Genomic DNA, 24,110 nt, shown 5'->3' on the forward strand with positions numbered 1-24,110 from the left:
AGCTTCCGGCGTGCCGCGCGCGGCGCCGGCCGGACTACAAGTCCCAGGCTGCCCCGCGGCGGCGGCGGCGGCGGGCGGCGGGCGCCATTTTGGTCGGCGGCGCGGATTGAATGAGCCCGCCGAGCCGCGGCCGCCGTTCCGAGCCGCGCGGATCGCGAGCCGCCGCCGCCATGGCCACGCCGCCGCCCGGCCGCGCGGGCGGGCCCGCCACGCCGCTGTCGCCCACGCGCCTGTCGCGGCTGCAGGAGAAGGAGGAGCTGCGCGAGCTCAATGACCGCCTGGCGCACTACATCGACCGCGTCCGCGCGCTCGAGCTGGAGAACGACCGGCTGCTGCTCAAGATCTCCGAGCGGGAGGAGGTGACCACGCGCGAGGTGGGCGCGGGGGCCCGCGGGCCGGGCGGGGGTGCGCGCTGGGCCGGGCCGGCCTCAGAGGGGCCCCCCGGGCGACACGTGCCGACTGCTTCGGGCCCTGCCCACCGAGGGGTCCCCAGGGGTTTCGGGGGCCCCGGGCGAGGGTCGTGCGCTTGGTTGGGCCCTGGTCTCTGAGGGTCCCCAGAGGGCTTGGGGGACCCCTCCCGTGCGAGAGGTGGAACCTGGGGCTGGCCCCGCCCACCGACGGGTCCGGGGAGATCTCGGGGGGTTCCTCGAGGGAGGGGTGTATGCTGGGGCGAGCCCCTGCCTCTTTGGGGCTTAGGGGGCCCTGAGTGAGGGGTGGAGGCGGGGACGGGCGCGCACGAGGATCCCCCAGGGGGTTCTGTCCCTTTTGCTTCTCCTCGCGTGCGAGAGGTGGAGACAGACACCGTCCCCGCCCACCGAGGGATCCCGGGCGACCTGGGGGGGTCCTCTGAGTGAGGGGTGCTTACGGGGGCGGATCCCTGCCCACCGGGGGTCCCGAGGTGCTTCACGTATCTTAAGAGTGAGGAGTGCAGTCTAGGGATGACGAGTTACCTGAGGTGGACCCAGGGAGTTGGGGGGTGGGGCGCCCTGAGTGAGGAGTGCTCACTGGGCAGGCCCTGTCTTCTGAGGGATCCCCAGGGGATACCCGGGAGTGCCCCCACCCCGTGCGCGTGTTGGAGATGCGGCATGCCCCGCCCACCGAGGAATCCGAGGAGCTCTAGGGGACCCCTGAGTGATGGGGTGTGAGCCAGGGTAGGCCCTACCCCTAAGGGAGGTTTGGGGTGTCTCTGGGGGATGTGTTTGGGTGGTTGGGAGCCCTCGAAAAACTGAGGGTAGGTTCTTGGGTTTCCGGGGAGACTGGGAGGCTCAGGCCTTCTGAGGGGGCCCTGAGGAGGGGTAGAGGGTCTCAGGAGGGTCTCAGGTGAATCAGGTGGCTCAGTTCTCCTTGGAACTTTGCGGGGGTCACGTGATGAATCCTGGGAGTTCGGGGTCTGGAGTGGGGCTGGGCAGTAGGCTCAGTCTTTTACCAGGGCCTCGGGTGGGTGGGTGTCCAAGGGTTGGAATCTGATCTATCCAGGGTCCCACGGGAAATATGGGAGGCCCTCAGTTGGGCTCCGGGACCTCCTTGGCTGATGGACCAGAGCCTAGTAGCCTGGTAGCCCCTTTGCCCTCCTCCCCTAGTGGGAGGAGGGAGAGACAGGAGGTCTAGGGGAACCAGCAGGAAGTTTTGATGCAGACTGAGGGAGAAGGGGCTGGATAAGCCCTGCCCCCTAAGAGGGTGTGAGGGCAGGTGTCTGGGGGTCCTGGTTGGGGTCTGTCTGACCGGTTCCCAACCTAATGCCCTCCCTGAGGCCCACCCAACCCAAGGACAGGTCCTCCGATTAAGGGGGAGGTGTGACCACTGAGTAGTTCCCCCATGGACCTCGTGGGGAGAGCTGGCACTTATCGCTCTGAGCCAGAGCCGCGGCTTCCCAAAGAATGGGCCAAGTGACCGACTTCAGGGAGGAAGGCAGCAGTGGTGGCTGAGGGGGGCTTGGGGGGGTCTGGGAGCCACTTGCCCTCTGTGTGACCTTGGGCAAATCACTTAACCTCTCGGTCTCAGTGCCTCCTCTGTAAAGTGGAGATAGTGATAACACACACCATTGGGGCTTGTCTACAGAGCTGTGACGAGTTCATATTTGTCTTTAGGACAAAACCAATAAAATAAAGGACAGGCACCCAGAGGGAGGAAGCCCTCCATGGGGTCTGTTGTCCATGTTGAATGGTCTCTGGGACAGGGAGCGGTTCAGAGAGAGTGGCCTGTGTGTTCAGGGAGGTGGAAGATCTGATGGTTGGTGGTGCTGTACTAGGTTGCCTGGGATTGGATTAAAACTTGGGATCCGAACCCTGCTTTTAACCTCTGTGACCTTGGGCAGGTCACTCAGCCTCCCGGAGCCTTGGTTTTGTCATCTGTACAATGGGGCTGGAGCAGCCTGACCCGAGCCCGGCCACCTGCCTCCACAGTGCATGCACGTCCCCAGGACTCGGGCCCAGTTCCTGTCCACCAGGCTGGCGAGCACCCGTGATCATTCCCCCCTGGCCTCTTGTCCTACCTGCAAGTGAGGCGAACCACAGCACTGACCTTTGGGCCTGGTGCTGAGCGTGCTGGGCCTGGTGGGCCTGGTGGATGTGGGGCGCCGGCCTCGCTGGATGGGTGTTGTGCCTGAGAGCACATGCTGGGGAACTTGATCTGGCCCCGGTGTCCAGGCAGTGGCGGAGGGTGGTTGGCATGCAGGCCTGGGGGTGGGAGTGGGGGAAACCCTCCCCACTGTGAGCCCGAGGGCTGTGCACAGGATCCAGGGGCACCCAGTGTGGCAGGTGTACTCGTGGCGGGAGTAGGGAGTTCCGGCCTGCTTGGTCTCCTGGAGCTTGTGGGAGTGGTGACAGATGCCCCTCTTGGCTGGTCAGTGTTGGGAGCTGGTCACCTACTGGAGGGAGGGAACCTGGAGCCATGAGGAAGGGTGGTCACGTGGGCTGTGTGGCACGAGTGACCTGGAGATGGCCGTGGGCTACAGACAGGCGGCCAGGCAGCGTTCAGGGCAGTGAGTGGGGCGGGGCGCACGGAGGGCCTGGACTTGACCGGTACAGCAGCTTCTGACCCTGGAGGAATCTGCCCCCAGGGGACATCTGTGGTTGTCACACAGGGGGGCTCCTGGCATCGAGTGGGTGGGGGCAGGGGTGCTGCTTCGCAGCCCGCAGTGTCCAGGACACCCCCACAGAGGACGGTCCAGCCCCAAATGCCACTAGAGTCAAGGCTGAGGAGCCACTTAAGGAACCTCTTGATGGTGCCATTTAAAATACTGTGAGCGCACTGTGTGCTTGTGACCAGTCCTGCGGTCCAGGTGTGTAAGGTGACGTTCCCGTCCACAGACCCGTTTAGGCTCCAGCCATTCCCCTCAGACATCAGATGGTCCGTCTTTTGGCCGGGTGGGCTTGACTGGGGTGAGTAGCCATGTGCAGATATCCCTGGAGGGTTTCTGGAAGGCTGGGGCTGGCCAGCTTTCTGTTTGAGGATTGTGGGTGCTGGGGTGGGGGCAGGACTGGACCTGGAGGGAGGGGCCTCTCCCGGGAGCCTGCCAGCCAGGTGCTGAGTTCCTTCAGCTTCACTTTCCTTCCGTTTACCGCCCTGTGTCCTACTGCCCCTGGGGGTGGGCCTGGGAGCAGGAGCTGGGCTCTGGGAGTTTCTGGGGGGAGCAGTTATTAGGCAGTTTTCCCCCCCAGGGACGCAGGCAGGTCCTCAGAGGGCAAGTTTGGGACCCCGGGAAAAGGCCACCTCGGGTTATGTGACCCACCGCACCACCTGCCAGCTGCACTAACACATCTGTTGGGATTCCTCAAGCTCGGCGCTTGCGCGGTGTCATAAAAGACGAAACTAAAGGCCCAGGCTGTGCCTGAGGCTCCCACAGGACCATCCCCAGGGCCGCAAGTGCAGGGCAGCGCCTGCCCGGAGGACACCTGTTCACTGGGCTCAGAGAGTCTTTGTGGCAAGTCTGCCGTCCTGCTCGAGCTGCCTGGAAGGTGGCGCTTGGCTCTGTAGCGGTCTCGGCCTCACCTCGGTGCTGCGGCAGGGAGGCTGCCCCAGCCACATGGGCAGGAGCGCTCCAGGTTGTGTGCCAATAGAGGTTTTTTTTTTAATTGAAGTGCAGTCGGTTATAATGTGCCCATTTCTGGGGCACAGCACACTGTCCCAGTCACGCATATACATGCGTGTATTTGTTTCCATGTTCACTTTCGTTAAAGGTTATTATAAGACACTGAATGTAATTCCCTGTGCTGTACAGAAGAGTTGTGTTATTTTTAAATCTGTTTTTATATATAGTGACTAACATTTGCAAATCTCAGGCTCCCAAATTTATCCCTTCCCACCCCCTGTCCCCGGTAACCATACGATCGTTTACTCTGTCTGCGAGTCTGTTTCTGTTTTGTAGATGAGTTCATAGTGTCCTCTTTTTTTTTCTGGATTCCGCATGTGAGTAGTAGATAATATGTTTCTTTCTCTTTCTGACTTACTTCACTTGGGAGGACGATCTCCAGTTCTTTGTCGCTGCAAATGGCACGGTTTTTGTGTTTATGGCTGAGCAGTGTTCCATTGTACACGTACACCACAGCTTCTTCACCCTGTCATCTGTCGCCGGACATTTAGGCTGTTTCCGTGTCTTAGCTGTTGTGCGTCGTGCTGCTGTGAGCAGCGGTGTGCGCAGTAAAGCTTTATTTACACACTGAGATGGGAGTTTCAGGTGACTGACTGTGTCACAAAGTATCTTTCTTTTTTTTGCACTCAGCGTTTAAAAGTGTGAGAACCATTCTGGCCTTGCAGGCTGCACAGAGGCAGGCGGTGGGCTGGGGTTAGACCTGGGTGTGGGTGGTGCCTAAGTTAGACAAGCAGATGTGTGCGCGCGCCCGAGGCCCAGTGGGAAGGACGCAGTCCGGGCACACCTCGTGCCCCTGGGCCCCCTGGGCCTGCGGTCTTCGTGCTTGCAGGTTGGTGGTGGCCCTGCCTCAAGGATGACCTTTGTTACAATACTGGCTTTATTGCGGGGGTCCGGACAGGAACCCACTGGGTCCCTGAGGCCTGCGTGCACTTCAACACGACCGTAAGAGTCCTCCAGACCGCCAGGAATGTGGGGCCTCGCCCCAGGCAGAGTCTAGTGAGGTGCCCACGAGCTTGGTCCCAGACAGGAGCATGCGACGTGTTTCTCATTACTCGCCTTGCTTCCTAGGCCACGTATGGACGTCCAGACAAGTGGTGGGGGCGTGCAGGGCCCCCACTAACGTCTCACATCGGTGGTTCTCACAGCTCACCAGCACGTGTTGCCGCATCACCCTTAGCTTCGTTCTGATCCCCTCAGGTGCCCGTCACGTACAGGCTCCCGCCTCCGGGCCCCTCCAGGCTGGGACGGTTTCCCCACGTGCTGGTTCAGACAGAGTGTTGGGATACGCGCCCCCACTGGGGTTCATCAGGTGTTCTCTCATGGCCTGGCCAGGGCAGGGCAGGTGCGGCATCTTGGAATATTTGTGAAATCACAGTTGGTGCTGGGGTCCATGGTGGGCGGGTGGTGGGTGCACGCAGGTCACCTGCTGGCTCTCCCAGGGCCCGGGCTCTGAGGCCTCCCTTATCTCGCCCTCGCTTCTGAGGGTGTGGGGCATCCACGCTGGAGGCCTTGCCTGAAACCCCTCCCGGGTGCTAGGCCCTCCCTTGTGCCTAGGAAAGTTCTGGCAGGTGAGGTGTTGGGAGAGAGGGCAGACACACATGTGACCCCAACTATCTTTGGATGGTGGAGCTGGCTGCTTTTGGTGACCGTGGGTTTATTCCAGAGTGTGGGTGTGTGTGTGTAGGGGGTGGACAAGGTGCAGGAGGGAGAGGCTTGTCCCTCCCCACCGTGTTTCCCCCAGCAGACTGTTCTACCCTGAACCCTGATGGGTCAGGAGAGGGCAGTGTGCTGTCCTGTGCCTCAGTTTCCCTATCTGTGAAATGGGCCAAGACACGAACCCCTCTCGACCTGTGGGATGAAATGACCTGGAGCTGCTGGATGGAAGTGGGATACCCAGGCCCAGGCCCAGGCCCAAGGGGGTGGGAGTCTCAGACCAGCTGCTAAATCCCACCTCTTCTCAGATGTGTCCTGACCTGCCCAGTACAGTTTTGACCCTGAGAAGCCCCACATCCAGGAATCCCCTTGGTCCCAGGCAGACCCCGAGTGATGAGGGGCTTCGGCAGCGCCTCTGAGCCCCTCAGCTCAGGGCCTTTCCCGTGAAAGAGGGAGTGACTCTCCCGCATCTGAGCTGACCTCCAGCCCGCACTGCTGTCCTGTAGCTTCCCGGGAAGTGGTGCCACCTTCAAAGCCACTGTCATCCTGTCTGCCTTCTCTGCCAGCTTTCTTGAGGTGTAATTCCTATCTCGTTTAGTTCCCCCGATTAAACTCTGCAGTTCAGTGGTTTTCAATATGTTCAGTGCTGTGCAACCATCACTGCTAATTCCAGAACATCCTCATCACCCCAAAAAATCCCCGCCTCAGGGAGGGGCAAGATAGGCGCAGGGGATTAAGGGGTACAAACTATTGTGTATAAAGTAAGTAAGCTACGGGGATGCGCTGTACAGCTCAGGGAGGGCCCGTGTTTTACAGTGACTGTAAACGGAGTATAACCTTTAAACAGTGGATCACTGTGCTGTACGTCTGAAACTTATATAATGTTGTACACCAACTATATCTCAATACAAGGGAAACAGAATCACACTGAAAAAAAAGAAAGAAACCCCGTCCCCATTAAGGGTCACCTCCCTTCCTCCTTCCCAGCCCTTGACAGCCAGGAACCCCCTCCCTGTGTCTGGGGACTGGCCTGTTCTGAACGTCTCACATCTGTGGAGTCACACACTGTGTGTCCTGTGTCTACTGCTCTCACTGAGCACCGTGCTCTCAGGGCCCGTCCACGTGGGAGCGCGTGTCAGTGTCCTATTCATGCAGCTGAGTGATGTCCTGTGTGCGGAGGGGCTGTGCTCTGTTTGTCCATCATCCGTTGATGGGCACTTAGGTTGTTTCCACTTTGGGGCTGTTACGAGTGATGCAGCTGTGGACACGTGTGCACAGGTTTTGTGTAGACGCATGTTATGTTTCCTGGGTAGATGCCCAGGAGTGGTTGCTCTGTTTAGCATCCGAGGAAGCGCCAGCCTGTCTTCAGTGGTGCCTGCACCGTTTTAATCCCCTGGCCGTGCATGGAGGTCCCCATTTCTCCGTGTCCTCACTGACCGACATCTTGACTGTAGCTGTCTCGTGGGGCGAGGTGGTGTCTCACTGTCCTGTGGGTCCTGGCTATCTGTATACACACGCTTGGCCCTGTGCCCCTCGGTGTGGGGCGGGGAGGTGGACAGGGATCTGAGCTGTGTGCCCAGCAGGTGGGGCAAGTGGTGGGGCCAGCCGGGCAGGCTGGGGTTGCCCCCGGCATTGGCAGGGCCAAGCTGGTGGGGGAGTGTCAGGGTGAGGGGGGCTGTGTCTGCTGTCGTGGGAGGGGCCTTCACCCTGCCTGCTGTCCCCTCAGGTGAGCGGCATCAAGACGCTGTACGAGTCGGAGCTGGCCGATGCCCGCCGGGTGCTGGACGAGACGGCCCGGGACCGCGCCCGGCTGCAGATCGAAATCGGGAAGCTAAGAGCAGACCTGGAAGAGGCCAACAAGAGGTGGGTGCAGCTAATGTGGGTGCCTGGTTCCGGGGCCTGGGGAGGGGCTGTCACCCTCTGGGTGGTGGGAGTCCTGTCTGAGCAGCGCCCTCACTCGGGCGGCCCTCCTGGGAGCAGGCTGGGTAGGCGGGGGTGGCCTCTGGCCGCCCCGTCCAGCACCCCCCACGTAACTTGGCCGCAGGGAGATGTAAAGCCCAGCAGCCGCCCCGGGACGGCCTCTGTTGGTAGTTGCCTCTCCTTCCGCCGAGAAGGGGCGCCCCACGCCGCAGAGCCCCGACTCGGCCCTGAGCCCCGCTCAGGGCACCAGCCCTGGGAAGCTGGGGGCGCCCGTGACCCTCAACGTCATGGTCTCCTGCCTGCCCGTGAGTAAAAGGCCTGGGGAGTTTGGAGAGCGAGGTGGTGCTGGCGGTGATGGTAGCAGAAGGAACACAGTGATTTAAGCACCTCAGGTGTTCAGGTCGAGGACCCCGAGCGGAAGCAGATCCCCGCCGTCCTCACAGCCGCCCCGCAGGGCCCTACCGGCACCACCTCCATTTGCGGGGGATTGAGCATGAGGCCTGCGGGCTGGTCCCCGGTCCCTCAGCTTGGCGGTGACTGGCCCGAGGCCTGGCCCCTGGCCCCCGGCCCCCGAGTCCCCGCTCCTGGGCCCAGCAGCTTCTGACCACCGCCTTCCTGTTTGCCAGATTCTTTTCCCTTTTTTTTTGTTTTCTTTTTAATATAATTGATAGACTTTTTAATTATTCTAAGTAATAGAGGTGTTTGTTTGTTTGTTTGTCTTTGAGTAGTTTTAGGGAAAAGGAGCAGTTTACAGGAAAATGAGTGGCAAGTCCAGAGATCCCCAAATCCCCTCTGGGGCCCCGATGAGGGGCCTCTGGCGTCGCCGCGCTGTTACAGTTGGCACGGCCGCGTGCTCACACGCTCTTACTGAACGAAGTCTAGCTGACGGGGGAGCGCACTCTCTTGGTGTCCTGCCTTCTCTGGGTTTGGACACATGTTTACGGATGCGTCTGCCCTGTCACAGGGTCACACAGAGGACCTTCCCTCCCTAAAAATCCCCTGTGCTCCCCCAACTCGTCCCTCCCTGCCGACCCCCAGAAGCCAAGGGTCCTCTTAAAGTCCCCATAGCTCCGCCCTTTCCGGAACGTCCTAGAGTTGGAATCACCTGTGTTGCTGTGTCAGCCTGCCTCTGTCATCTGATGATGTTTGTTTTCGGTTCCTCCGTGGAACAGAACTGAGAGCCAGAGACAGACCCACACAGTACAGTCACCTGGTCTGGGACGGAGCAGCAAAGGCAGGGTGTGTGTTTGTAAAACGGCTAGGTAGACTGAATATCCCATTAATTTATTACCTTTTTTAGAAATCGTAAATTACTTTTGTTGTCATTAGCCTTTATAAAACGGGGTCATGTGTGGGTTTTTTGACATTACACACGTGCGCAGGTTACATTACCTGTGAATTCATTTCAGGGCAGCAGAGGGAGCAGTGCAAAACACCTGCGGTTGGGGGCACTGGGCCTGACAGGTGGAGAACCAGTGATCTCAGGTGTTCGGGAAGCATCGTTTCCTCAGGAAATCAGAGGGCGCTCTGCCCCCAGCCCCCCTTCCATAAACCCACTGTGTGGACTTAGCATACTTTGTACCTGTGGTTCAGAAGTCACCTGCAGAGTTTCTCCTCTACATGGATTCTCTGATTCAGATAACACGGACGTGCCCGCCGAAGGCTCTTCCACCCTGAAAACGTGCACTGGGTTTTTCTCTTGTGTGATTTTGTGGATGTTGACCAGGGAAGTTCCTGGCTGGTAGGCTGTCTGGCCTTTGTTCCGCCCCCAGGGTTCTGGCTGGGGCACACGAGCTGATGCCGGCCGAGGGGTGGCTCCGGCCTCAGCTCAGCGCAGCACGGCCCACACTGCCCGCCTCGGAGGGCCTGTCACTCCGGGGAGCCCTCTCAGCTGGGGTGCAGGGCTCTGTCCACTGGGGCTTCACTGGGGCTGGCGTCCACTCGATCAGCCTCTGTTGAGGGTGTCTCCCCGGTGAGTGCTCAGAGGCAGGAGGAGGCACGCCGGGAGGACTTCACACATGCTGCAGGGGTCCGGCCCTCCCCACGGTCGTCAGCCTGGGGCGAGATTCAGGTCACAGGCCCTCCCGCCATCCTGGCACTCACAGGGCTCGTCCCCCCTGGGCACTCTTGTGCTGGCCCAGGGAGGCCTCCCTGCACTCTGCACACTCTCCCTGTCCTCTCTCCCGCGGACACCTGCTCACATGCTCAGAGCGGGGCCTCGTGCTTGGAGGACTCGCCGCAGCCCGTACGCTGTAGGGTTGACCCTGCACCTGGCCTCCTGCTGGTTCTGGAACTGACCATAGCTCTGCCGCGGTCACTGCTGTCACCCGGCTGTTTTCCCCATGAGCCCGTCTGCTGACCAGCTCAGCCTGAGTTCCATCCTGAGTCAGGCCACGCATATCCTGGCCCAGAAATCTCCGGGAGTGGAGTTAGGTTTGAACTCAAGACACAGTTTCCCCAAGTCTGAGGCCTTCGCGGCTTCCACCTCAAATCAGTGTCTCCTTGAGGCTGAATTCCAGTTGCCTCGAATGGCTCTGGCCCTTCCTGGGCAGCTTGGCCTGCCCTCGCATTCTCAGTCTCCCCCAGCCCGAAGCCGCGCCACTGCGTCCTCCTCGGGGTCTGTCCTGGCCAACACGTTGAGGACAGGTGACCCCGATCCTGAGAGCTGCCCCCACCATGAGGACTTCAGTGCCCGCCAGTCTAATTTATTACTTTTTCCTTTGTTTGCTTTATTATTTTACAAACATTTGATCTTGTTTTATCTGACTGGGAAACCAGCCGAGGGGTGGGTAGGCTTAATCCTCCTCCTGGCCCCACCCTGGCCTTTCTTGGGCCGCCCCCATCTGGAGATCACAGGGAGAAGCTGATGTGCGTCAGGGAGCCCAGGCGGACAGTGAAGGGCGGGGTGTTCACTGCCTGCTTGCAGACCCTGGTTGGGTGCTGGGGGATCAGCATGCGGGCCTGGTGGGTGGACTTGGCCGAGCCCAGCTTGAAGACCTGGGTCTGCAGGCGTCTCTCCAAGAAACCCTCAATCTTCAGGCCCCGGGGTAATCCAGCTCCCCGTTGCCCTCGTCCAGCACCCCAGTGCGCACTCGCGGCAGCCGGGTGTCACCTTCAGATGCCATGGACCCTTCGCACCCGGTGTCAGCACCTCTGGGCAGCCTTGCGGACCTTGGCCAGGGTAAACCTGACCCTGCAGACCTCACATTTGTTCCTGAGCCCACACCCGCCGACCAGCTCCAGTTCTTGGTCAAGGCAGGACTTCTCAAAGGGTCTCCACAGGGTCACATAGATTTTGCGACAAACCCAGCTCTGGGCCACCGTCCGTGCCTACGTGCAGGCTCTGGTAACTGGGAAAGAGCCATTTTTTTTTTTATTAAAAGTGACTTGTGCTTCTTGGAGAAGATAAAGAGAATTCGGAGGCAGCGCTGCCCGCCCCCAGCCAGCGCAGATTCTGGACACCACACCCCCCACCCCAACACCTTCTGTCCTGTGTGTTGGCTGCTTGTCTGGGCCGAGAAGTCACGCTTTTCTCTGTGTATCAGAGTCATAGGTGCTCACTGTCAGAAAAGCAGATAACGCGTTTAAGTTAAACAGAAGGACGAACGTCTCCATGAGCCGCCGCCCAGACAGAAGTGCCGAGGCCTGCCTGATGCCCCAAGTCATCCCACCTTTTAAGATCTGAGCTGAAGGTGGACGCCTGCAGACAACACGAGGCTCCTTAGACCAGTGAGCCTGGTCGCCAGTGGCACAGTGTCACCCCAGCCCCTGGGCCGTGGCTTGTCCCAGCCAGTCCCACAGGCTCCCGAGACACTTCGGGCGACGGTCACTTCCCTCGGTCTGATGTGGGCACGGTTGGGTGGGCAGGCGTTTAAGCAGGACAGCGACCACAGTGGTGTGGAGGGCGTGACGGCAGCAGCTGGGCTGGTGGCTCTTCCTCAGGGCCCCGCTCCGAGGGAGGCTTCCCAGGCACCCGCGCATCGGCAGGTGCCTCCCCGAGGGCTCTCCGTCTGCCAGCCCTCGCAGACAGGGACGTGGTGGTGTGTGTAGCCCCGAGCAAGGTGAACTTCCAGGCAGGTTGCATCCGGTGCTTTTCTGTTCCTAGCAAACATACCACTAAGACCCTGAGATGCTGGGAAGGTGCGTGCCACCTGGAGAACCTAGCAGGTGGGCTCTCCCGCAGTCCCCGGGAGTTACTGCTGTGTGAGTGAGTGGTCTGCCCTAGCGCCTTGGAGCTCTTAAGCGGCAGGCACTTAAGGCAGTGAGAGGCGCTGGTGTGCCTGCTTTCTGGACCATTCTGTGCAGCTCTGTGGAGCCCTGGGGCTGGGTGAAGTTGCTCTGCATGAATGCTGCACCCCTGGGAAAGAGGGACCTGGCTCACGCCAGCCCCTTCGTGGCTCTGAGGGCCACGCCTGCAGGACAGAAAAGTGCAGGGCCCGCCCCACACGCGTGTCCTCCCCTCCCCTCCCCTCCCCTTCACGTCCTAGAGGCAGCAGATTTCGCTGTTGTCTCGGACTCCGAGAAAGGTCTGCCTCATGAGGACAAGCGTGTTCACAAGGCTGCAGGACAGCATTTCCATGAAGCTGGCCTCCAAAATGATTTGTCCAGCAAGTGATTTGCCCAGACCCTCCAGGGATGTGGGGTTTGCAGCCCCCACCCCCTACCCTGTGAGCAGAAGAACCAGGACTGTGTTGAGCCCAGAAACGTGGGCTGGGAGACCCTAGACCCTCACGAAGGCCATGGGTACGACACCTGGGTAGAACTGCTGCCCCGGGGCTACCAATAGGACTCAGGACCAGGGTGGAGGTGGGGCGCAGCACCAGGGATGCTGCCCCACCCCCCGCAGTGCCCACAGGGAGAGGCCCAGCATGTTCCCATTGTTGCTGGGCATGGCCCAGTCATTTCCTTGGTGGGGACCTGGGTGAGCTTTCAACCCCAAGAAGCTTTAGAACAACATTAAGGAATGTTCATGCCATTAAGACTTGTGTGTTAAAAAGTCTATTTGGCATCTAAACCTTTAATGTTGGAGGTAACTGTCTCTCAGTAGCCTGTCGAGGCATGCTTTAAAAAGCTTGAAGTTTACAAATGAGATAAACTCTTCAAAGGCTAGGATTTTAATTTGTAACTTTAACAAGTTATACATAAATTTTTTAAAAATCAGAGTTCTCCCCTAAATGCTCCCTCCTGTGTCCAAAAGTGTCAGAAAAGGACTTGAAACCCCTTCCTTGAGGGTTATTTTGAGCAGTGGGCCGGGTCCCCGTGGGGCTCAGAAGGTTTGAAGAAGGGGCACCTTTTGTGTGGACAGGTGAGGCTCCCTTACCGGGAGCAAGGATAGGTCCTGGCCAAGGCCCAGAGGTGGTGGACTTGGCCTTGAGCGCTGGGCTGCTGACTGACTTCCCTCCTGACTTTCAGTGCTAAGAAGAGGGAGGGCGAGCTCACGGTGGCCCAGGGCCGTGTCAGGGACCTGGAGTCTGTGTTCCACCGGAGCGAGGCGGAGCTGGCTGCTGCTCTCAGCGACAAGCGTGCCCTGGAGAACGACGTGGCAGAGCTGCGGGCCCAGCTGTCCAAGGTAGTGGGGCGGGGTGAGTGTGGTGGGGGTGGTGGCCCAGGGGTCCACTGGGGTAGGCTGCCTGCATGCCCCCCACCTGAGGACTGTGCATGCCCTGCAGCCGACAGAGCATCACCAGCCACCTATCTTGTGTCTCCAGGCAGAGGACGGTCATGCGGTGGCCAAAAAGCAGCTGGAGAAAGAGACGCTGATGCGCGTGGACCTGGAGAACCGCTGCCAGAGCCTGCAGGAGGAGCTGGCCTTCCGCAAGGACGTCTTCGAGGAGGTGGGTCTGTCCTTCCTGCCTCGTCCTGCCTCGCGGGTCCTCATCCCTGGGCTCGTGGCTGTGTCACTCTGATTTCCACCTCTGTCCTCCTGCCGTCCTCTCTCTCTCTCCTCTGTATGTCTGTGTCTCTTATAGGGACACCTGTCGTTGGATTTAGGCTCCCCTCTGGATAATCCAGGGTGGTCTTCTCAACACCCTTAACTTAATCCCACTTGCAAAGTCCCTTTTTCCAAGAAGGTTACACTGGCAGGTTCTGCGAATCAAGATGTGGGCACACCTTTGTTGGTTGCAGGGGGGTGGGTCACCATTCATCCCACTGCAGAACCTCCCTGGCCTCCTAATCTCTGGACCTCCGCTCAACATAGCCAGCCCAGCTGGGAGCCACCAAGAGTCCCGGCAGGTGGAGCTGGGTTTCTGTGCCCCTGCGAGGGGCTGGTGTGGGGGCCCGGTCCCCAGGCCCTCCCACCCCATCACCGCCCATTGTGCTGTCACGGGGAACAGAACCCTGGGCCTGGGCGCCTCACGCACTCACTGCCCGGAATTGCTGCTGGCAGGAAGAATGCCCATGCAGCTGCGGAGTGGCCTCCAGCTTCAGCCAGGCCCGGCCGGAGCCAGAGCCACCAGGGGGGCTGTGGTGGAGCCCACATCTGTCAGGGATCCCGTGAGGAGACCCATGATAAGGCCTTGGGGGGCAGGAGGGCACCCTGGGGAGGGCCCCAGAGGGTCCCTGCGAGGGGGGCTCCATGAAGGTCTTGTGCAGGCCATGGTTCCCCCATGTTCCTCAGTTCTTTGTAAAAAGAGTTGGCTTCCTTTAGAAACATTCCTCTGCTTCCTACAAACTGGTGGTGCTGATGAATGATTTTTGCAAGTTTTCTAGAGTGGAACTTACCCTCCCTGGAGCCTGAGGCCCTGATCTCTGGGGCTGCCTCGCCTGCCCTCGGTCCCACCACCGTCTGGTCAGCTCCTGGCATGTGTGGCTGGGGCATCCGTCAGCTGGTCAGTGTCTCGTCCCACCGCTGTCCTGAGGGCCAGTCCCTCCATCTTGGACCCCAGGCACCTGGGATGGGCTCTGTCAGTTCTTTTTAAAATTCCCACACCATGAAGCTTTCAAGGTTTGCAATGTGGAGTGGGTATTAGCCCATTCACAGAGTTGTGTAGCCATCACCTCTTAATCCAGAACATCCCATCACCTCAAAAAGAAACTACCCATTACCAGTAGCACTTCAGTGTCTCTCCTTTCTCTGGTTTTCAGATTGAGATAAAATTCAAATAGCAAAACTACTTTCAAAGAGTACAATTAATTTGATGACATTTAGTACATTTACAGTGTTGTGCAACCTTCACCTCTGTCTAATTCCAGAGCATTCCATGCCCCAAAAGAAATCCCGGTCCCCACCAGCAGTCACCCTCCCATCCCCCCCTCCCCAGCCCCTGACAGCCAGGAGCCCCCTCCCTCTGTCTGTGGACTGGCCTGTTCTGGACGTCTCACATCCGTGGACTCACACACTGTGCGTCCTCCCGTGTCTGCTTCTCTCCCTGAGCTCGTGCTCTCAGGCTATGTCCACGTGGGAGCGCGTGTCAGGGCTGCTCTCCTGTTCACGGCTGAGTAATGCCCCCGTGTGTGGAGGGACACGTGGTGTGTTTATCGGTTGTCTGCTGAGGGACACTGGGCGGCCATTCTTTGGTGGTCTGGAGTCGTGCTGTGGGGTGTGAACCAGGGACCAGGCCGCTCCCCACAGGGTTGCTGTCGGCACAGCTGGGGCTGGGGCGTCAGCACGCGGTGTGTCCCCAGGAGGTGCGGGAGACGCGGCGGCGGCATGAGCGGCGCCTGGTGGAGGTGGACAGCAGCCGGCAGCAGGAGTACGACTTCAAGATGGCCCAGGCGCTGGAGGAGCTGCGGGCACAGCACGAGGAGCAGGTGCAGCTCTACAAGCGGGAGCTGGAGCAGACCTACCAGGCCAAGGTGCGGCAGGTGGGCGGGTAGGCAGGGCCCCACCCCGCGCCCCGCCGCCGTCGCCCTGTCCCCTGCCCTCCGCCCTCGCCAATCTGCCCGCCCCACGTCCCGCCCTCACCGCTCTGCCATGCCCCACCCCAGCTGGATCATGCCAAGCTGAGCTCCGACCAGAACGACAAGGCGGCCAGCGCCGCCCGGGAGGAGCTGAAGGAAGCCCGCATGCGCGTCGAGTCCCTCAGCTACCAGCTCTCCGGCCTCCAGAAGCAGGTGAGCCCTCGGCCGTGTGCCTGCTCCGAGCCCCCACTGGGGCTGCGGATCCATGCTTCTCTCAGGGCCTGGTTTCTGCACCCAGCCCGCCGCACCAAGGGGCCTTCCCGCACACCGCTGGCCCCCGGAGGCGGGGGAGAGGCCCGGAGCTGGATGGCCTTCTCCCAGAGATAATGCGCAGCCTGCGCTGACCTGGCGGTGTGGCCCCGCCCCAGGCGAGCGCAGCCGAGGACCGGATCCGAGAGCTGGAGGAGACCATGGCGGGGGAGCGGGACAAGTTCCGGAAGATGCTGGACGCCAAGGAGCGGGAGATGACGGAGATGCGGGACGTGATGCAGCAGCAGCTGGCCGAGTACCAGGAGCTGCTGGACGTGAAGCTGGCCCTGGACATGGAGATCAACGCCTACCGCAAGCTCCTGGAGGGCGAGGAGGAGAGGTGGGCGCTGGGAGGTGGGGGCGGAGCACGGCCTGCCCTGGGACAGCCAGTCACTCCCCGCGCCCCCTCCCCGCAGGCTGCAGCTGTCCCCCAGCCCGTCGCGGATCACCATCTCGCGGGCCACCTCGAGCAGCAGCAGCAGCAGCGTATCCACGGCCGGGCGCCAGGGCCGCAGCAAGCGGAAGCGGCTGGAGGTGGAAGAGCCTCTGGGCACCGGCTCGAGTGGCCTTGGATCCGGCGGCAGTAGCAGTGGCAGCTTCCACCTGGCCCAGCAGGCCTCGGCCTCAGGCAGCATCAGCATCGAGGAGATCGACCTGGAGGGCAAGTTCGTGCAGCTGAAGAACAGCTCGGACAAGGTGAGGACCCCACCCCTCGGGGGAGGCCCGCCAGGGCTCTTCCCGCAGCTGTGCCAACGGCCGCCCCCTTTGCCAGGATCAGTCCCTGGGCAACTGGAGGATCAAGAGGCAGATCCTGGAAGGGGAGGAGATTGCCTACAAGTTCACACCCAAGTACGTGCTGCGGGCCGGCCAGACGGTCACGGTAGGTGCTGCTGCGGAGCGGCCAGAGGGGGGCGTGGGTGGGATGTGCGGCGCGTCTGGGTCGGAGGTGGGGGCGGGGAATGATGGGGGGCACCGGCTCTGAGGACAGCCACCTGCTCTCCCTGATCACCTGTGTGCCCGTGTTTCTTTGACGGGTCCTCCCTCATCCTCCCTTGGGGAGGATGTGCCAGGGGTCCATGGTGGAGGTGGGGCTGAATCTAGGCTGTCTGGGCTGGTGGCAGTTCTTGGCGAGAAAGTTACCAGCAGGGGCTCTGGGGCTTCTGACCCCAACTTGGCCCATTGGCTAGGATGGGAGCCTGTGGCCGCTGTGGACCTCCGTCTCTTCTTCCATACCCTGGAGATCATCACGCCTGGCCCGGACCCAGTAGGGCTAGAAGGATTAAACGCCCAGCGGGCAGGCTGGTGATACATGCCACTGGGATGGGAGCTGATGTTAATGGGGGCCTCCTGTGTTCCCAGGTGTGGGCAGCCAGTGCAGGGGTGGCTCACAGCCCCCCCTCGACGCTTGTGTGGAAGAGCCAGAGCAGCTGGGGCACGGGCGAGAGCTTCCGGACCGTCCTGGTCAACGCTGATGGGGAGGTGGGTGCCTGCCTCCACCGCAGCCCTGGGGCTTGTGTGGGGCAGAGCCACCCTGACCACCGCTGCGGGCTGGGCCCCAGTGCCTGGGTGGGTGGGTGTCTGTAGCTCTTGTCTCGCACAGGAAGTGGCCATGAGAACCGTGAAGCAGTCCTCGGTGGTGCGGGAGGCCGAGAACGGGGAAGAGGGCGAGGAGGAGGCCGCTGAGTTTGGAGAGGAGGATCTTTTCCACCAACAGGTGGGGCTCCCAGGAGGCACACATGGACATGCCCTTGAACATACACACACGTGCACACGCCCTGCCTTCCTGGGTCTGAAAGAATTGTCGTGTGTCACGTAGGTCAGAACAGAGGTGAGGGAGACATGGAAGGTTCTGGAACAAGGACTGTTGAGGCAGGAGCTGCTGGCCCTGTCATCTTGTTGAGAGCCAAGCTTCCTGTGATGGCTCAGGCCCCGGCCCCGTCCAGCTCCTCCCTGGTGGGGGTGGGGGGCCACCAGCTACCTGCCTGGCCAGGTGGGCGGGCACCACCTCCCAGGCTCACCTCACTGCTGCCATCCTTCCTTCCAGGGGGACCCGAGGACCACCTCTCGAGGCTGCCGCGTGATGTGACTGAACACGCCTCGTCACGCGTCATTCTTTACCCAGAGCCACTGAAAACTATTTTTATATCATTGGCTTCTTTAGTCCTTGATACATTTCTAGAGAATTTTTAAGCAAACTGCCAGAGCGTGGGGGGTGGGTCTTCTGTACCCTTTGTCACCACCGCCCAGACTGTCTCGGTGCCCCGTCACCTTTCCATAGAATTCGAAGCCCAGGAACCTAGTGCTCATGGCCTGTGGGTTTGGAGGCTGGAGGTTGGGTAGGGGGTCCGGGGGCCTGTCACTGCCTCGGTCTCCGCCACAGCCTGGGGCCAGGACTGGAGAGGAGGCCTTGGGGTGGACAGAGAGCAAAACGGTGTAGGAATCCAATAGTTGTTTGTTTCATTAAGCTTTTGAGAAACCAAATTCAGAATCCAGGTTCCGACCTGGTGGGGGAAGAGGCACCCCCGTTGATGGTGGCTTAGCCGACCAAGGACCGGGACGAGGAGGGGAGCTGTTGGGAATTGCAGGCTTTGACTATCCGGCTAGGGCTCTGATGGGGTGGGCCTCCCCGCTCCGGTCCTGGCTGCCAGAGCTGCACGTCCCACCGCGGGAACTCTGCAGTTGAGTTCCTCCCCCTGGGGGGCAGCAGCGGGGAGCGGAAATGGGCTCGGGGACAGCTCCGTTCTAAGACTTGTCCCCAGGTAGGCATCAAGGGGACATGTGACCACCCCGGAAGCAAATCTTGGACTTCAGGACGATGTCCAAGTGTAGCCACCATATCCCGCCCTCTCGCCGGGAGGAGGGTGACTGCGGGATGAGCCAGCGGCCTCCAGTTCTCCAACTCTGCCCTGTGTTCCTACGCGAATACTGTATCCTCGCTTCCTCTCTGACTTTATGCTGAAATGATGGTTCTTGGACAGACCTGGTGCCAGTGCCCCTCCCCAGGGGCTCCGTGTCACGGTCTAGCTCCTGGCTGCCGAGACCCTTCCTTGCGTCAGCTAACCTTTATACCCCTGCCACGTAGATACACAGAAGTTATTTTTTTAATGGATATTTATTTTTTTACATCGGTCAGTACACAGATTGCCAGGATCCCACCTCAGGGGCTCGCTTGTGCCGGGGTCACCAGGACAGTCCCTTGAGGGGGTGGCGTTGGGGGGCCTGTGTCAGTGGGCTCTGAGCCCCCAGACGGCAAACTTCCTTCAGAAGGTGCAGCTCAAGTCTTAAAGACGCAATGCTGAGCCAAGCAGGCGGCCTGAGTGCCAGCCCCGGGGCTCACCCTAGGCTCGGAGCAGCATGCTGGCCTCCGAGTGTCCCGCTTTCCTTGGGAGGGCACGAGGCCTGAGCCAGGCAGGAAAGTGTCAGTGGCCACAAAACCAGCCCTGCTGTGAGTCCAGAATCTTCCTGCAGCCCCGTGCTGTAAGTCTGGGCATCCTTCCTTGGCCACCAAGTTCCTGGACTGTGGGCTGTGTTTCCCCTGTGGAGGGAGACAGCTCCTTGGGGAAGGTGCAGACACTTGTTTCTGGTGGGCCCCTGGAGCGCTTCCCTGCACTAGTGACACGGCACCCCGTCCCCACGTGTGACCTTCCCCATGAGTGCTTCCAAGCCCCCGAGGCCACAGGCTGGTGCCCTTTGCCGCTGCGTAGCAGGAACTGAGTGAACAGTAAGGATCTGGAGCGCCTGATGAGGTGCTGAGAGGGTGGGTCTAGGTGGCCCTCAGGCACGTGGAAGCTCTGCCCTAGTTTCAGCCACATCCTCTAGGTATTTTGGGAATCTCGGGATCAAAGCTGTGTCCTGGAAGTTTGGGTCTGTGAGTTGCTGATGCAGTTTTGCAGGCTTGGCCTGTGGACAGGAAGGAAGAGGGCACCCCCCACCCCCACCCCAGCAGGCCCAGAGCCGCCTGGGTGTCTGCAGAGCCCGCAGGCTGATAGGCAGGGGTTGCTCCCAGAAGCTGATTTCTTCCTTGCCTCAGGGCCAGTTCTAGATCTTACCCCTTGCAGTTAACTGCCTGGCTAAGGTGGAGACTCCAAGTGGCCCAGGCAGGGGCTGGGATGCCCTTGGCTGGTGTGGGGAGGGGGTTCCAGTTGTGGCTGGAGGTTGGTACGAGTCATTGGTAACCAAGTATTTGGAAAAACAGAGTAGAGTCCAATATTAAAATGTCAGCCTTGGCCTGGGGAACAATTTGCATTTGTTAACAAGCAAGCTTAACTAATCCACTTAAAATAATGCAGACGTGAGTTTTTTTTCTAAGCCCCCACCTTGTGACTATAACACCCTCCTAGGGAAAACGCTCGGCCCAGGCCTCGGGATGGGGCCAGTGAGGCTGCCCTTGGGAGACACCCACACCTTCCCCTGGGACCTGGGCGCTCAGCTGTGCACAACAGCAAGGCTTCGGACTTGGGCTGTTTTTACCCACACCCAGCAGTTCTATTTATATCAGCATAGCCGAGCTGGGACTGACATTCCTCAAGGACACTAAAGCTGCTGGAAAGGTCTTAATTCCACGCCGGAAGGGGGTCACCAGCACAACATGCTAGTCGACTCGGCTTCAAGAAGCCGGCTGTCTAGACTCATTTCACAGATCTGTTGGTGATTTTTAAGGTGCATGCCAAATGTGTGGTCTTTTACTTTCCCTGGTGATTTGTAATATACATTTTATGACTGGAAACTTTTTGTACAACACCCCAATAAACATTTTGGTTTTAAATTCTCTGAGTCGGTTCCCACGCCCTGGTGATGCGCTGTGGAAGACCCCACCTCTAAGGCCTTGTTTTCTGCATTCTGTGCTGTCGGTCGTGTGACACTCCCCACTCCCCCCCCCTACCCCGGCTGCAATGCGCAGTGTGGATTTGCTCGCTGCCCAATACGCACGCGCGGCGGGAGCCCCTGGGGGCGAGCCTCGTCAGACCCCTTCCTGAGTCCAGGCGGGGGGGGGTCGGCTCCTCTCTGCGCGTGCGAGGCGGGCCCCGCACGGCCTTATGGGAATTGTGGTCCCGCCTTCGCTTCGCCCGCCCGGACTCCATTTCCCGTGGGGCCATTGGGCAGCCGACTTCCGGCGCGGGTGCGGGTGGGCGCACGCGGCCGCGGTCCGGTTGACTGTGGAGCCATGGAGGGCGGCTTCGGCTCGGATTTCGGAGGCTCCGGCGGTGGGAAGCTGGACCCAGGGCTTATCATGGAGCAGGTGAAAGTGCAGATCGCCGTGGCCAACGCACAGGAGCTGCTGCAGGTCCGGGGCCGGGCCGCGGGTTGGGGGCGAGGGGCCGAGGGTTCCGGGGTCCGCCAGGGCCAGGCGTCGCAACTGAGGGCTCGCGTGTCCCCACAGAGGATGACGGACAAGTGCTTCCGGAAGTGCATTGGGAAGCCGGGGGGCTCCCTGGACAATTCCGAGCAGGTAAACAAACCCCGGGGGCCGACGGGGTCGCGGGCCGGACGGGCGGGGGAGGCCGCTGCGCGTGCGTGGACTAAGGGCGCGGGGCGGTGGGGCCGCTGCGCGTGCGCAGTCCGCTGCCCGAGGTAGGGGGCGACGGCGGGGGTCCGGACCTGAGCCTCGCGCCCTCCCCTTCCCCAGAAGTGCATCGCCATGTGCATGGACCGCTACATGGACGCCTGGAACACCGTGTCCCGTGCCTACAACTCGCGGCTGCAGCGAGAACGAGCCAACATGTGACCGCGACCCGCCGGCAGGCCACCCCCTCACCCCTTCCCCCTCCTGTTTGCATAAATGCTGTTTGTGAGGCGGGGGCCAGCCTGTGCGTACTGCCTGCCACAAGTTTCCGAGGACGAGACTGGTGCCGGTACAGTCGGGACTCTGCCCGCCCCTCCCCTCCGCGCACACCTGCCAGCGAGTGTAGCCTGGGTCGGGGGCCCTGGAACTTAAAGTACTGGCCCCGCTGGCATCGCCCCAGGTGCGCCTGATACCGAGTTAAGTCCTATGGACTTTACCCGGACCCTGGCCTGGTAGGGGAGGGTTCTTTTCCCGTTGGGGTTCGAGTAGGTGATAAGTGATAATGAGGCTGAGGTTGACAGCATAAATTTTACTCAGTGACCAAAGCTTGGAGAAGAGGGAACTAAGTTCACCAATCAACTTCTCGTCCACTTAGCGAGAGGGATTTAATTTTAGAGTAAAAACAAGAGGGTGGGGGGTGAGGCTAGGATCCTCTGGCATATACATTAGTCTACCGGTAAAGAGCCGGGCTTTTTCCGAGGGAGGGGGTTGCCACCCCATTTTCATCTTTTTTGGTCCGTATCTGGTTCTGGCTGCCCGTGGGTGTGTCATTTAATGTTCTGACGTAGTAAAATCATACAATGAGACTCGGGGTCTGTCGGAGGTCAGATTGGTCGCCGTCTTAGTTCCGGCTGGTGTTGGCGCGTGTGTGTGTGTGTGCGCGCGCGCGTGTAGCTTTGTTTCTTGTCTCTGGATTGTTTGGCTTAAAGACGTGTGTATTCCTGCTGAAGGTCCGGTGGGGTCGGCAGGTCGTGAGCAAGGACACTCCTGCTAACGGTGCAAGTTGATGAGCTTTGAGCAAAGACCTGGAGCTGCTCTGGCAACAAAGCCCCCCCCCCCTCGTTACTGCTGCTTGTCCTTGGAGGGCACTGAGGGGCGCGGGTCTCTATACTGAGGCTGCTTCCTGCTGAGCCTGCGTGTGGTGTTCCCTTAGACTAGAGGAGCAGAACTGCTCCCTAATTAGCCTGAAAGAAGCCTGTCTCCAGGCTGCAGCCCGAGGCGCTTGTACCCTAGTGTTAGTGTCACCTGCAGTTTGATGGCTTCACGCCCAGTACTAACGACGTTGACAAAGCTGTGAAGGAGGCAAGGCCCGAAGATGACCAGGAGGAAATAACAGTGGCCGAGAACTGGAAGAAACCAGGTTAAACGGGGAGGCTCTGTGTGACTGTTCCAGACGGAGCCTGGATCGGGACCTTGAGTGTGAACACCTGCGTGGCCACTGAGCTTGTTTGTACGTCTCTTTTGTGTTTATTTCCATCTGACCAGAGGTGTTGATGTACGTGCAGGCCTTGTAACTGCGCCTACTCTCCCCGCTCAGCCAGGAGATGGTCCACGAGTCCAGAGAAGTGCGGAGTCCTTGTGAGGCATGCTGTGGACCTCTGGATACTTACTCAAGGGCGTGAGGTTTTTGTGGAGTGGTTTCATGATAGGTGAAAACCCCCCGGGGGCCACCAGTCCAGGAGCAGTCCCCACTCCTGCCCGGCTGGGTGATAGTATGACTGGTTATGCCTAGTTCCTGAGAACTTAGCCGGCTTGGCGTGCAGTGTGCACAAAATGGGTTTTATCTAAGGAGGGTTAGACTAGAGCCCATCCCAGAGAAGGGAAGGAAGAGTTGGGGTGGTTCTGATGGGGCAGTTTGTTTACTCTCAGGCCACAGAGGAACAGGTATGAGGGATGGGGTGCATGCCTGGTGCACTTCTGAGAAGCTGAACCACCTTCGTAAGTAGCCAGCCCAAGACAGGGTGTCCTTGCAGTGTGGGGAGAGAGGCCCTCCTGCATAGCGGGGGTCCCTGGGGGATTCTTGACTAGTGGCTTTTCCCCTAGCCCTAGGAGGGCCAGGCTGCCGGCATCTTCCCTCCCTACTGAGCACGTCTCTTGTCTGGTCCCTGTGTGTGTTCAGCCAGTTGGTCCAGAGGGCACCAAGGGGTGAGATTTCCGTCGGAGTTGATCCCAGGGGCGCGTAAATCGTGGGGCAATGGAAGAGGCATTGATCAGAGTCCAGAGCAGCCCCAGGGTGTTACTGCAGATTCCTCCCATTGGTTGGGGTGTGGTGGGGGCAGTGGCAAGACTGGTCAGAGTGGTGGCACTTGGAAGTGAGTGCTTTGTGTTCCTTACAGATGTAAACGTGAGGAGTAAGGTACAGGCAGGGAAGCTGCGTTAGGGACGCGATGTGAACTTCAGGAGGGGCAGGGGTAGCAGACCCGTCAGCCAAGGTGAGAGTGAGGTGGTCGTTCTCAGGGTAAAATGTAATAGCTGTCATCCATAAGTGTCACTTTGAGGGTTGGGGTGACAGATCCAGTGCTGGGACAGGTTTTTTCCAGGGGCTGTAATTTACTAGTTCATTAAGTCGCCATTCTGCGTGGACGGTTGTCAGAGAAAGAAGAAAGAATAGACAATGATGGCCACTCATCCTGCTCCCAGTATTAATGTCCTCAGCGTCCAGCAGGGGCAGAGATGTTTGCCAGGGGGAGGGGGTTGGCAGAACAGCAGAAGCCAAGTAAGGCCAACCACTAC

General features: G+C 60.0%; 2 protein-coding genes and 1 pseudogene across 2 annotated transcripts; 2 read left to right on the forward strand and 1 right to left on the reverse strand.

Annotated features, from left to right (window-relative positions):
- Nucleotides 1-91: 91 nt before the first annotated feature.
- LMNB2 (lamin B2) lies at nt 92-20,587 on the forward strand. Its single transcript, XM_074351199.1, has 12 exons — nt 92-374; nt 7,470-7,606; nt 13,076-13,232; nt 13,372-13,497; nt 15,290-15,460; nt 15,593-15,718; nt 15,934-16,154; nt 16,231-16,510; nt 16,587-16,694; nt 17,174-17,293; nt 17,415-17,528; nt 17,859-20,587. Exons 1-12 carry the CDS (start codon nt 111-113, stop codon nt 17,898-17,900), a joined length of 1,866 nt encoding a protein of 621 aa, XP_074207300.1. The 5' UTR covers nt 92-110; the 3' UTR covers nt 17,901-20,587.
- Nucleotides 9,487-12,404, reverse strand: LOC141574698 (small ribosomal subunit protein uS4-like; annotated as a pseudogene).
- A 320-nt stretch (nt 20,588-20,907) lies between the features above and the next one.
- On the forward strand, nt 20,908-22,183 carry TIMM13 (translocase of inner mitochondrial membrane 13). Its single transcript, XM_010966668.3, has 3 exons — nt 20,908-21,098; nt 21,195-21,263; nt 21,441-22,183. The coding sequence occupies exons 1-3, from the start codon at nt 20,979-20,981 to the stop codon at nt 21,537-21,539; spliced, it is 288 nt and encodes a 95-aa protein (XP_010964970.1). The 5' UTR covers nt 20,908-20,978; the 3' UTR covers nt 21,540-22,183.
- Nucleotides 22,184-24,110: the final 1,927 nt, after the last annotated feature.

This window comes from Camelus bactrianus, chromosome 22, assembly GCF_048773025.1.
Source record: "Camelus bactrianus isolate YW-2024 breed Bactrian camel chromosome 22, ASM4877302v1, whole genome shotgun sequence".
Taxonomy (NCBI): domain Eukaryota; kingdom Metazoa; phylum Chordata; class Mammalia; order Artiodactyla; family Camelidae; genus Camelus; species Camelus bactrianus.